Below are 12,548 nucleotides of genomic sequence, written 5' to 3' on the forward strand. Positions count from 1 at the left end.
AACTCTTTTTTCCGGATATTTTTCTATATATTCATTGTATGGAAACCAATAACATTCTACATGAAAAACTAAAAAAAAAACGTTAATTTTTTATTATGATATTATTTGTTTCATTTTATATATTTAGAATAATATTCTTATTTGTTTCATGTACTACAGGCTCATAAATTTGTATATAGTCTAGGGTTAATAATATAATTTATTATTATTAAATATGGCACACTAAACAGATTGTCACAGTTAACAGGTAAGATAACATTCAAAAGCTATGTGATAATCCTGTGCATGTGTACACATACAATTTACGAACAATAATGAAAAAAATGAAAAAAAAATGTAATATAAACAATAAGAAAATAAAATAGGAAAAAATGGTAAAAATCTAAAAAGTTTGCTATTGGCAGCATTTGACAGTGTTGAGGTCTATATGTAATTTATATGCAAGTCATAGTGAGTCCCTTTAAATGATTACGTCAGTAAATAGGGCGTTTGAATGTGTGGATTTATTATGACAGCAATATACAAGACTTTCTTAATCAAACGATTGATATGAAATCAACTCGCGTAACGAACATCTGCTTACTGTCAAAAAGTCATTGACCTATAAATACAATATTTATTTATGAGCCTAATTCATAACGAGTAGAACATATACTAATATTACGAGGAAGTAAAATTTGTTTATCTTACTGCGTTCACGTTACGAGTTACAAGTTAGGCAAACTATCGATCTGATTGACGAACTTTATGATTTTTTTTTTTTCTGATCATCAACAAACATTTTACGAAACATGGATATATTACAATAGTAACAATTATTAATAATATGTTTTCATTAGTCATTAATATTGTATTATAAAATAGTAATATTATTATTATATATTAAAATAGTCCTCGAAACACCGTTTAAGTTGCATAAATAGTGATTCTTATAGGGAACTAAGTACCAAATATTTACGAGATAAAATAACCAATGAGACTATCAGAAATAGAACCCGAGTTATCAAAAAGACATAGTTCGCAAAATTAGTGGACTGAAATAGTTCAGTTATGAATATGGTCAGTGATATATATGGTAGATGGCAGTTGATGCACAGGCGAATTGAGACCGAACACAACGTACCCTACTGATGGGTGCAACAGTCGTATCGGCTAAATAATCAAATTCTTTAATTTGAAGTAGCGGTTTCAACTATATGTATAAAGATAGGTAAGTATCTTGCAATGATCTGAATGAGTTGAGCAAAATATAAAAGTAAAACGTTAATTAAATTCGTGCGACGACGACGCCGGGACGGGACGGGACGTTTTTCATAAATTTTTAAGCTATATTTCATTCGACTCTCATGTATCAAAATTGGCAATTGTAACGTTTTCAATATTGCACTCCGGTTATGACACGAATAACATAGTTTACCTCAATAAAACATTCAAAAGGAATCAACGATGCGTTCACAAAAAAAAACCTTTCATGTAAAACGAACCGTAACGTTGGCACTTTAATTTTTTTCCCTCTATTTTAAAACACTTTTTTTTGTATTCCTAGTCATTCAACTAGCTTACGCTTTATGTTCTTCATTCAATTAAGTAGCAACGAGCTTTGATACACCACAGCGTGTATCGGTGGGTTATTTATTGTGTAATGTTTACTTAACCAGGGCCGCGTGTGTATCGCGTGTGCACGTGTTGATATTACAATAACAACGCGATCAAAGACCTTGTCTGATGTGCTGTCTAAACTTCTGATTAAATTGCTGTTCGCTGGAGACCGGTCTATTATATGCGGCTCGTAACTTGAATTTAGTTAGGCGCTTTAGGTGTGATTAATTGATACATAATTAGCCAAACTTTAAACTATTTAAACAGTGTTACATATATAACGAGTTAAAATTAATGATGTCGCAATTTTTTACCGAAATTGGCAGACGAAATAATCCCTTTTTTAAACTTAATGCTAGCTGCAAATAAAAGAGGGTGAGTTTTAAAAGAATGTACTCAAATGGACCCCATTACCGCCCCGTCTTAGGTTTCTCGATGAACATCACTATATAAATACGGGAGTTCGATCAAATATGGGTTGAATTCTGTAGAGAAAGTCGCCAAGCCAAATATTTAGCGAAACGTTGAAATATCGAAAACATCTATTTCACATTACGTTCTAGTCATATTGATTTTTCATATAATAGTGACGTAACAACGCATACATTGCTAATATATTAAACTACAGCTACATATATTGAGAAATGTTTATAATAAGAAACAAATTTATAACAGACTCACAAGTAAAATTCGAATTCAGTAAATTAACAAATATTAGTCGAGTCAGTTTAAGGCAATACACACGAAAGTAGATACATAGACTGGATCACTTCCGTTCGTTCTACAGATCGTAAAGAAACGTTACATGATGATATCTACTCGGCCAACCAGACCAATACCGATGTTTGATTTTCGTGAAAAAATCTCATATCGCCATAGAAATATTCGTATACCGTAGCAAATAATCACGCAATGTGTGCAGTCAGGTAATAAAGGCACATATCGTTCTCAGGGGGAACAATAAAAGGGATGCGGAGTGGAACGAGTATTGCCCCTTGCATTTGGGCTCCCTCGAGGACACAGTTTGCACAAAACAACCATATTTACATTTATTACGGACAAAGATGTACGTTTTTTGTTTGTTGCGATTTATTTTTTTATCGCTCATCGATCAGAAATAAGTAACGCATCCAAGTTTAGTGTTCCGAAAGACGCATAAAGAGAAATTCAGGCTCGTGAAATATTAAAATTGTAGGTTTTTATTACGAACATTTTGAACAAAAGACGAAACTTTTAATTTCAAGCCGAAAACATTTTAAGTAAAAAATATTATGTTGCGTTTTTGTGTTTTTTTTTCCTCCTATATAGTTTTCGCAACATTTTGTTTGTAAATTAATTTTAAGTTCATCCGCGAATTAGAGTTTAATTATTGAAATAAATGAAATAATTAAAATATACGTATTTAAATAAATCTCTGTAACTACTCACAGCGTATAAGTTGTTACGGCCTACATAGGCACCGTCTAATTCCTGTCGAATATCAATTCAGGCAAGATAGTAATAAAATTGACTTTATAACTTAGTTCATCCATTTTTTAATTATGATTTTAATATTACAATAATATCGATATATGAGACATATAACACAAACACACACACAGATATATGTATGTGTGAGTGCGTGATCACATAGCCAAAAAGTATTAACGCGTTAGCATGCTACCAGGCGAGCAGAAGGGTCGAAGAGTTGCAACTTAGGGAGCAATACTTCGACAGATGCGGGCTCCCTTGAGCTCATAGAGCTACACGGTAGAGCGATCAAACAAAAGTGACGCATCAACTTTATCAACTAGAAAATATAAATAGTTATTTTTAGCCGATTTAAAAACAAGGAATATCTCAATTCGGTTGTTTTATGCGTAATACGTTTAGGTTTTCTGGCCTGACTATAATTCTGTTATTATTATATAATTATACCCATATTTGACAAAACTTATATTATAGAAGTAATTATTTATGCCAGTTATGCAATAAGATTTTTTTTACATTATTTTTTTGCTGCTCTATAATTTGTTTGTGTATATGTAAAAAAAAAAACTACTTAAATCAGAACACGACTCGTTATAATCCTATTACTACAGTAATGTATAGATTGTGGGAATATATGATAAATAACATGCCACGTAAAATAAAACATATGCATTATAAAATGCATATATCTCTCTATGCTTTGCATACTCTACATTTGCCTTGGAATCGTAAGCTTCATTTAAACGCCGATCCGCTTGACGTTAGTTACGACTATTGTGGCAAGGGGACGATTTCAGGGAAAGTGTGGAGGGCCCTTAATGAAGGGATGAGGACGTTTTTATGGACAATTTGAGAGTCGCCAATCGATAGCTCACGTCCGTTTAAAGAAAGAAAGAAAATATTTTGTACAGTGAGAAGTATATTTGAAATCAAGAGGAGGAACCATTACTTACTAATGTATAATAAATCTTGTATGCAGCCACATACGATAGTTGCAGGGGTATAGTACTATCTGCGTGTTGATTATTCTACCTTAAAAAAGAATATTTTTTTATATTGTAAATTGTAGTGTGGTGAACTATGCATACCGCATATATAATAAATTGCATATTATTATTTAACGCTCAAATTGTCTAAGCTATATAAGGAAATCTCTTATTCAATTTAAGCAAGCTTTACCTTCACGTCAAAATGTCTAGCAAATAATGTAGTCGAATGAACGTATCGAAGAATAAAATTAATAATAATATAGCAATGGAACAGGCGGTTCGGTAAACAGTAATTACTGTTTTTATTTCATTTAAAAAGCTGCAAAGCGAGCTTCATTTGTCCTATAAAAGTTAACAACTGCGAGTAATCCGAGAGCAGTAAACAGTAGAGGGAGGAGGGGATGTTGTTTGTGAATTTAAGTGTGTTCTTTGGAAGACAATATTACTGCAAGACAATGCGCTGCAGGATTCCAGTGACGCGTGGAGGGCGTATTCACGTAGTGCTCATTTGTGACGCTGGTTTTGAGCTTGATTAAAATAAAAAATATATATATGCTGTTTAAACAGAGCACGACAGAAATCTACAGGCCTATGAGTTGTTGGCCAGGAAATGTGTCCGTTGTTTTTAATGCATACAATGTAAAGATCATGTGGATGTCAGTAAACCATTCCATTTTAAAACGTAATGTGCAAAAACATTACATTCAAATATTAATCTCACGTCGAAAGAAATATCGTTAAAATAAATGTATGCCTACGCAAAATATTAACTATATGACAAGCTCGAAGATCAAGGAAAATATCGCGAGGGAATCTGCATGTATCCATGCGGTACGAACTCACATTGGAATATCTTGGCGATATAAGCTTTAAATTTCTCCTCGAGAGTAGATTAGGCCTTTGCCCAGCAGTGGTAGATTGATCCTCATATTAAATCTAGGTAGATATATGTTTCTGGTTCGTCTCAAACTTATCGTCAATTTCAAAGAATTAAGAAATTTGGTTTGGTACTAATTAAATAGAAATGGTTTAGCTAGATAACTAACGTATGGAAACATTTATAGATAATAAATTGACAACGTAGATGCAGGCAATAATGATGTAAGTCTGACCATCACAGTATACATACTGATTTAAAATTCCAATATGGCGACTAAAATAATTTCCCTAAAATGGTGGCACAAAATATGAAATAGACCAATAGTGTTCAAGTCAAAATTAGCGTCATTTACAATGAAACTTTATTGGACTGCGTGACATAATGTTGTTCATGATTACACACACACTAGAAAGGATTACTTTTCCTTAAATTTAGACTATTTTTTAAACTTGACAGACTTAACTTTTAAAGATATTAATACAATATTGTTCAATTATAAGTTAAGTTTTGGATAATAATTCTAGAAGAGTTTGAAACTTATTGATTTTATTTGTATTGTTCTCGCAAAGTCGGCAGACACTGTCCTTTATGTTGCACAATATATGTACCTATATATACCAACTAGCTTGGCGTTTGATTAAACAGTATACTAATGTGCTGCAGTTCCATGTAGCATCGACTTACAATAAAGTAGACGATTAAAAGCCTTACATTTTTTATACATATATCTGGATAGAGTGTCGCAATCGAAAAGAACTAAAACAAACGAGCCAACTTTATTATCTTGGTGTGCGTGATAGCTACGCTTGACACACATTAAACGTCATACTACTTTACTAGTGTGCGTGTACTTTGTCGACGTTTTTTATTTTTTTCGAGGCGTATTCGCGGCATTTAAATATTCCAAAAAAGAATACATATATGTATGTACTAACTTGGCACACATATACATACATTTGTGCATATATATATATATATAACAACAAAAAATACTCAATTTATTAGTGTATATTATAATTAATTCCAGTTTTTTTTCCTTTCTCCCTGATTAAGTTCTCCTGTTCTCTTGTAAACACGTGTTACGTCGTATCGCTTTGTGCGAAGGGCCTGTCAATCTTCATCTAAGAGCGCCACCAACACACAAACACGGCTTTTAATCTGATATATTAAATTAAAGGCTCGGTTTTGATCGTGTGCTATACGTTCAGGCGTCGCTCATTCGATCGAAGTGAAACTTTTGAACAGTTCTTGGCAATAGCGTGAAGGTTTTTGACACAGCGTACATAGATTTTTTACTAAGTGGTACTTTGTTCAAGTCCGTCTGCATATGTACTCTCCCATAATTTATTCTACCGCCAAGCAGCAATACTTAGTATTGTTGTGTTTCCGTTTAGAGGGTAAGTGAGCCAGTATAATTACAGGTACAAGGCACATAAACTCTCAGTTCCTGAGATCGATGTCGCATGGGTTATGTAAAAAAATATTAAAATTGTAAAGGCAGTTGTCCCCAACGGCTGTCGTAGAACCGATAACCGTTGGGGAAAACGTGTTCTAGAGTGGAGATCGCGTCTCGGCAAACGTAGTGTTGGACGTCCTCAGGCACGGTGGAGGGACGATTTGCGCTGAAGACGGCTGGCAGGAGGTGGATGCGAGTTGCCGAAGAAAGACCACAGTGGCGTGCATTTGGAGAGGCCTATGTTCAGCAGTGGACGAATGCGGGCTGATGATGAGGCAGTTGTGACCACATTTGTAGGTAGCAGGTCTGTCCGCTTATAAACGCCATATATATAAAAATATTTCACGATTCATTTCATTCATTTCATTTTAAACTTGTGTTCACCCAGTGTTCGAGACTCAACTATAATCATTATTGAAAAGATGAAAACAATATATTTCGGTTCTCTTATAGTCAATTTTTTATAGATAATCTAAATAAAAATTACAAAATGAAGATTACATGAAAAATTATGTACACTTTCGATGGCCTGTCAGTCGCGGTAATTTTCGTTAAAAATAAAATAATTCATGTTTAGAACTTCGTTTCTAATGAAACAGATTTGTTTTATCCGAAAATCTTACACGACCGGATTTATTTGTTTTGTTGTAAAAATTTCATTTTCTTGCCGATTGATGGAAGTTGAACATGGAGGGGAGCGCCCTTCAAATTTCGCAATATTGTGCCTCTACATTATAAAACGAAGATTGCCACAAGTTTCAAGTGCGTATATATTAAATTTTAGGCTGTGCGTTATCTGTCAGTCGTATCAGAAGATTAAAAAACAATGTAAATTATTTGAATAATGGCATTGCAATTGTGTTATTTCGATTAAATCGTATGCATTAATTACATTTCACCACGAGCCTTTTGACAAATACAAAAAGTGTGCTATCTACGAGCGTTACATCTGAGTCGCTAGAAAAAGAAGAAAAGTAAGTTAAATTAATCCCAGTATCAGTTTGACGGCATATGTTACCGCCATTTGTCAAACTCTAGCACAGCACGAAGAACAATTTGTTTCATAGATAACAAGAGGTATTTAATAAGGGTTCATAGTGGTTATTTATTATGAGATAATGTCTGACACTTAGGATAGTGATTTACTTATCTATGTATATACAAATCCTAGCTTCGTATCAAACCCGTAGATTTAGATTAAAGAACGAGGTAACTGTTATTTTTTTTTTTTTATTTATAAACTAATTTATATATATACATACTTTGGCCGTAATTATTGTAAATATTCAAAATAAAAACCACGCGAAATGATTGGTGCTCGACTGATTTTGAAAATGATCCGCATATTATCATATATATATCTACTGTATATACTATATATTTATCATATCATATATCTACTGCCATCTGAGTTTTGTTAGCGAATCATGTTAAGCAAGAATAAAAATCCAATTTCAAAATAATATAAATTTTTTTGATGATTTTTTTTATACTTATCGTAAAACATTAGAAGTTAGTGTATCTTTATTTTAATAAAATATTATATACATATAAATATATAACGAAAAATAATGACTTAAATTTCTCTTTCAGAATATAATAAGTTTAAGTCTAGCGTAATTATTATCATAATCAATTAAAACATCGTTTCATTGGTTTGGCAGTGAAAGAGCGACGGACAGACAGACAGACAGAGTTACTTTCACATTTATAATATTAGTATAGATTAGATAGATTTTTCTACTTTAAGTAAATAAAAAATGTAAATTTTTTATCATAATAAATTTAAATGATGAAAACAATTTCTTAAATTATATAAAAAAATGAATATTTCGTATTTCTTAATGTCATAATTCGTAAAACAATATATTTTTACGAATATTGTTATTCGTGCCCTTTAAAACATAAAGATTTATTCAGATAATTATATTTTAATTAATGTGATATAAATGATCTGCACATAAAATTCAAATATACTTAACATGTACTAATCTGTTGTATTATAAACTAAAAAATCCGAACAGAATATATAATACGTCGAAATTAATGAAACCACAGAGTTTTCTAAACTTTAAGCTGAAATAATGATTAATATTCTTTAAGTAGAGAAGTTGCAAAAACCAAGTCGAAAAGCATTGGGAGCGTGAGTTGTATATAATTAAAAATAAAATCGTGACATCACAAAGGACATCCGTCCAAAGATCTTTTGAATACATATTAAAATGTAGCCTTTAGTGTCACAAATTGGAAACAAAACGCCTTTCAGAGATAACATCTTATATAGAACCCTAAAGGCAGAAGATGGATTCTTTAGAGCATGGTGAGTAAACAGGAGGGGGGAGGGGGTAAATGGGCTTTGAGAGTGCCGAAACAAACACACGGAGTTAAGAATGCTTTTCAGTAGTTGTTTGTATGCTACGTCCATTGTTTTCGGCTAATTCTAGGACTTGTTTTCATATCAGTTATTTTGGCAGCATACATTGAAATTTCAAACTAGTAGTGCTAGTTGAAAGCAACGACTGTTTACGGTTTTTGTATAAAATGAAACGGTTTTATAAGTTTAGTGCAATTAAATAGAGTAATAATGATTGCAATAATTTAATAGCTTCATAATATTTAGTATTGGTAGATTCACTAAAAATAATAGTTAATTATACGATTGGTAATGAGATTCGATATTTAAATAATACGTAAAATATTAATGAATACGAATAATTAAGTTAAAAACGAATACATTTTACATTTAAAATATTTATCATCGAATAATATTAGCTCTATAAAGATGTAATACAAAATAAAAAGGTTGCCTTATAGCACTAAGGACAAAATATTACATTGTTCCTTATAAAGTGTTTATTCAAGAAACACAAAGTCTGGGATCAGTTCACCTTTTCTCTCTAATCCGCTTGGTAAAATATTATAATAAATTCAAACAAGAGGCAACGGGAAACCGCCTTGAACTTAGGTACGCATCGAGGTCCACAACTCGTGTTAGCAAGTCAGGAAGGAAAACCCCAAAAGTTTGTCCGAAAAAAGCCGGAAAAACTCGAAAATTTAAGCCCGACGTTCGGTTTCCGCCGGTCGGGGGTCCGGCGTAAATATTATTCCGAGCTTCCTTTCATTCCCTTTGTTTCACAGTTTATTATTCGCGGCCCACCTCCGAGGTGCGTGACCGAAGACAGCGCGGAATTAATAAAAGAAATCGTCCACCGAAAAGGCTATGGTCGTTTCGTTGGAACTGAAAAAAAAGTTAAACAATAATAAACCTAAACAAGATTCACGAAACTTTCCGCCATTTGATATAAAGAAACAAAGGAAGCTTTTAATTTACGTATTCCACTTTAGACTGCTCCGAAATGGCAAAGTCCTTTTGTAATTGTCAAATTTTAGCAAATACAAAAAGTTTTTGTGTTCCATCGGAATTAAATCTCGTCCAATAATGAGTTGGTTTAATATCAAGAGGGAACTTTCTGATAGATTTCAAGTTGGAAGAATGAGTCCCATAGCTGGGTCAATTTAAAGCAATATGTATGGAATTTCACACGCTACTCCAATTGGAATTGGTTAATTTATCGACACGTAGTTAAATATGAATTTTGTGACTCTGTTTCGATGAACACAAAGTAAGCATAAAGACGGTCTTCGGTTTTAAAACCGCAAACTTAGTTTAAAATTGACGAGTTCTATCCACTAAGACATTTCGGCTTTTGATAGGTTTTGGGCAGTCGTAAATACGTAATTTTATTAGATGGATTGCGTCGAAGTTCTTAATGAAAAGTGTCCCCTTCAGTCGATGCGTACAACGTAGTAGATACTGTAATTTGCTTCCACTGATTGTCGGGGTCCAGGGGCAGATGTCACGATATTGACGATTCTACTTTATGGGGTAGCACTGGCAGGCGTTCTGAGAAATCGTAAAACGGAAATCTTCCGCGGCATAAATATTCAATATCTTACAAAGGGAAAAAACTTTAAATTTCGGATTGTTTTTTCTTAATGTAAATAAATCCCTAGAAACGTGTTTTCCACGTGTCGAGCTTTGTGTGCCTTACTTTGATTGATATCATTAATATTGCTGCGTTCTCTAAAACGAATATAGTTTTCAACTTACCATGGATATATTAAATCTGTCGGTAAATCTGTGTTGAGTCTCTGCATTAGTCCTCTGTAACAAGAAAGCACAAGGTTATAAATAATACGTCATGTAGGTACTAATTATATTCTTTCTAAGGATTAATACTAAATTATAATCTTATTTGATATTCAATTTCATCTGTATTTTTTTCAGAATAGTAATATTAGTTTCACTAGCCATCTTTTGCGAATTCAAAATTAAATCTAGGTCAAATTTCATTACGATCCATTAAGTGTTATCGTGAGGTGGGAAAGAGACAGACATTGTTACTTTAGCTTTAAATGTTTATTATAAGTGAAATAGATATATCATTTGTGTAGAAATAAAGAGAAAATCGAGTAAAAGGAATTCTGAGACTTATATATCGTGTTTGTACATGGATTGATTTATGTTCTTTTCATCAATTTCCTTAAAGAACTTTATCCGGTCGGAATGTTTGCGGATTGTTATTTACTTATATCATAGATCGTATTTCTTTAAAGCGGGTAAATTTGTAAGCATTGAGTTCAGTTCGTTCTGAATAGCTTGAAACTGTAACACCTGGGCTTTGTAACAGACATTGGACTTATTTATTGATACCATCGACTTGCGCAGATAAAGAATTCAAGAAACATACTGATACAAAAGAAAAATACGAGGAAATTTTGTCTGCATTTTAGGTGCTATTTCGTCCGGCAACAATCATTTATTTAAGCTCGTATTTAATAATGTTACATTGCGTCCAAAAGATAGTGACCAACGAGGTATTGGTTTAGTGGCTCGGTTCAAACCCCACATGGGGCCGAAAAATGTTATTAAATTTTTCCATCGTAAAATTTTCAGTAACAACCCGGAGTTTGGAAATACACTCCCGTCTGATATTGCCGCCCCATTACGAGTGAATACAGTGCACCTGTTTGCGCACACACTTGTGCAACATAATATGGCCTGTGTAGTTGGCTGGTCACGCTTGAGATTGGCCCCAATGTTCACAATCGGTCCGGACATCTCATGACGTCATCATCACTTCACGTTTATCCACAGACAGATTATATTAATTTGGGATATTTAAAACAAGAAACAGAAGACTTAATTAATATGAAACTGTTATAGTACTTTCGCAACAGTTGTCAAAGAAATGGCTTAACTTAGAAAGAACAGTGTGCAGTTGATATTTGCCAGCTACTAGGAATCCCCACTATAATATTTACTGTTCCTTCGTCCGACGCACGACGGGCGTACCTTTAATATTGTATCCATTTCGTTTAGCTACGAAGTTTTAAAGATTTCATGTATTTCTATCTTTATTCTATGTTATTGTTTTGTAATTTTTATCGTTTTGTCTAAATCATATAATTTTGATTCAAATTTGGTGGTTGTTATTTTAAAAATCACAAGAATGATTTTATTATTATTAAGTGATATGGATTATCTTACTGGAATGTACGTGTTTATTTGATAGAAAAAAAAATTGTTCGTATTCACTGTTAGTATATACTATTTATCATTCTTAATATAACATATTATTACGTTACACCTTTATCGCACTTAACTTAATACAAACTACTCTCAATATTACGATAAAAATGTTTTATAAGATAAATGTGGCAAGGATTTAAGTACTACTCCGTATGGTAAAGTGTTGAGACATCTAACAGTACTAGAAGTGTATTTCTTTAGTAGTTTTATTTTTCTCCTAATTCAATTGGATGCGGGTTACGAGACAACAATAGATTCCCTCGGGATCGTCCTTAACTATATTGTTTGGGATCGCGAACAGTAATTTAAGCTTGGAGAGCTATGCTTTGTCGCTATCAAAATGGTCGAAGTATAAATGTATGGGTTTATCATTTAGCCATATAACAACGGTTTTATTATAATTGCTCATAAAATAGAACTGAAATAAAAATGAAGTTATATGTCTATTACAATGAAATTGCCACATGTCCACCACCACCATCCACCAATCCGTCTTGAAGGAACATGGTGAAGTAGCCTCTCAACCTATTCCTTAAACGAGAGGAGGCCTGGGACATTTAC

At 32.8% G+C, this 12,548-nt stretch overlaps 1 protein-coding gene across 2 annotated transcripts in view; it reads right to left on the reverse strand.

Annotated features, from left to right (window-relative positions):
* Window positions 1–12,548, reverse strand: part of LOC113395851 (leucine-rich repeat-containing G-protein coupled receptor 5) — a 563,150-nt gene that overhangs the window by 87,075 nt on the left and 463,527 nt on the right. Inside the window, exon 4 of one of the 2 annotated variants that reach the window (XM_026633561.2) lies at window positions 10,506–10,559. In XM_026633561.2, the coding sequence (XP_026489346.2) occupies window positions 10,506–10,508 (3 nt within the window). In that variant the 5' untranslated portion in view covers window positions 10,509–10,559. Of the gene's footprint in view, window positions 1–10,505; window positions 10,561–12,548 lie in introns of both variants that reach the window. The other variant, XM_064220711.1, reaches the window with a different exon arrangement.

This window comes from Vanessa tameamea, chromosome 4 (genome assembly GCF_037043105.1).
Source record: "Vanessa tameamea isolate UH-Manoa-2023 chromosome 4, ilVanTame1 primary haplotype, whole genome shotgun sequence".
Taxonomy (NCBI): Eukaryota; Metazoa; Arthropoda; class Insecta; order Lepidoptera; family Nymphalidae; genus Vanessa; species Vanessa tameamea.